Source organism: Echinops telfairi, unplaced genomic scaffold (genome assembly GCF_000313985.2).
Source record: "Echinops telfairi isolate 266 unplaced genomic scaffold, ASM31398v2 ScPeMD7_31;HRSCAF=116, whole genome shotgun sequence".
Taxonomy (NCBI): domain Eukaryota; kingdom Metazoa; phylum Chordata; class Mammalia; order Afrosoricida; family Tenrecidae; genus Echinops; species Echinops telfairi.
The window spans coordinates 29,376,142-29,377,782 of NW_022103928.1; the positions used below are offsets into that span (position 1 = coordinate 29,376,142).

A 1,641-nucleotide genomic window follows, 5' to 3' on the forward strand; every position below is an offset into this window, starting at 1 on the left:
CCATGCCTCCCCATCTTGTCCACCTTGCTTCTTTAGCTCTCCCGGCACCCGCCTCCAACATGCCAGTTTCCGGTTGGTGGAGATGTCAGCTGTGTCCTCGCAAACATCGTTTCCTCCTCAGGTAATAATGATAGAAGGGAAACGTTTCAAGTAAGGGTTCTTTCTGCCTTTTCCAGTACGAACCATCCCGACTCAGGGCCCACGATGGAGACATGGCAGAATCGGGTTCCCCTTTCCCTTTCCCCTGAGCTAAGTAAATGCGAGTGCACCAAAGCTGCTAAGCGAATGATCTCACCAAGCTCAATGATGATGCAAAAGACATTTACGTTTTAAAGTGTAACGTGCATTTTCTTAATGTAAATGCAGACACTGCCAACCGTTCCGCTAAACAGACCTGGTTGATGGCGTCTAGGGTTAAATGAACCTGCTCTGAGTGTGGGTGGAGCATCCCTCAGGAAGGCATCTTCTCTCTGACAGGAAATCACCTGCCCACTGACAGGAAGTCTTAGGTGGAGGGCAAACGATTTGAAGCTGGGAGGCTGACAGATGGTTTCTTTCAGAGTAGACCCTGGATCACTTCTCAATCCCTGTATCGGTAAGGCTGTGTGCACAAATCAACGTTTCTGTCTGGCTGTGAAATTTTATTTCTGTGTCATGTATACTTTGTTGGTAAACATGGAATCCGTCATTCTGCATGAGAGGCTTTCTCACGAGGGTGAAACGTGCAGTTACAAGATGTTTTCATAGCGAACATACACCACTTGTAGTCTCAGTATTCCCTAGGAGCTGGACATTTTTGGTTCCATTGGTTGGTTCAGAAAGCTCCGGCTCAGAGAAGTGATGTGATGTGTATTTCATTTGCTAAGGGGCAGGGTTTGGGTATCAGGGAGGTTATAGTTGGGCCTTGAACAGAGTTCACGTATTCAAAGGCTGACTGACTAGCAGGTAATGGGGCTTGTCGAAGCTGTCTAGGTGTAAATTATGGGAGTGGTGGAGACAACGGCAAACTGGAGATCAGAACTCCTTCTTTAAAAAGGCATCATGGTTCAGACCTTGCACATCATTGACACGTAGGAACATGGGTCCATTGCTGCCAGAGCTCTTATTTTTCAAGATAAATGATCCATCTGGGTGTTATATAAAATACCTTGATTTAAAAATGCTTTCAAGGGGGTTTTGCCTGGTGATGAATGGTGGGGGGAGGGAAATCCTAGTGGAATAAATGCTCACATACATACAGACGTATGTAACAAATGTACACCAGGCATCGTGCTAAGCACTGTACATGTAGTATTAATTTAATCCTCCTAATTCCGTGAGTAAGGCACTTTGAGGATCTCCTTGTTATAAATGTAGATTCAACCTCGTCACTCAGCAGGATTTGGCCAACATTTATTTTGAGCTGTGCCCAGAAGTGGGCAGTGCAAACTGTCTGTTCTGGTTGCAGCAATACAAAGAGCATTGTCTGCAGAAGACTTGAAATAATTCAAGTGGACTGAAAGTTAGTCTTTTTATTATTACTATGCATATGCAATTTTAAACAATGTGTGATAAAATACACACCCCTGGAAAACAAACAAAAACATTTGTTCTAAGTTCTGAACAAGGACTGGGGTTACTGTTGTTTTCACTTAAAACCGT

General features: G+C 44.2%; 1 protein-coding gene across 1 annotated transcript in view; it reads left to right on the forward strand.

The window, feature by feature from the left end:
- Positions 1–1,041: 1,041 nt before the first annotated feature.
- The window catches only part of NUP210 (nucleoporin 210), a 104,220-nt gene continuing 103,620 nt past the window's right edge, over positions 1,042–1,641 (forward strand). Inside the window, exon 1 of the mRNA XM_045290135.1 lies at positions 1,042–1,070. Coding sequence (XP_045146070.1) covers positions 1,042–1,070 — 29 coding nt within the window. The remainder of the gene's footprint in view (positions 1,071–1,641) is intronic.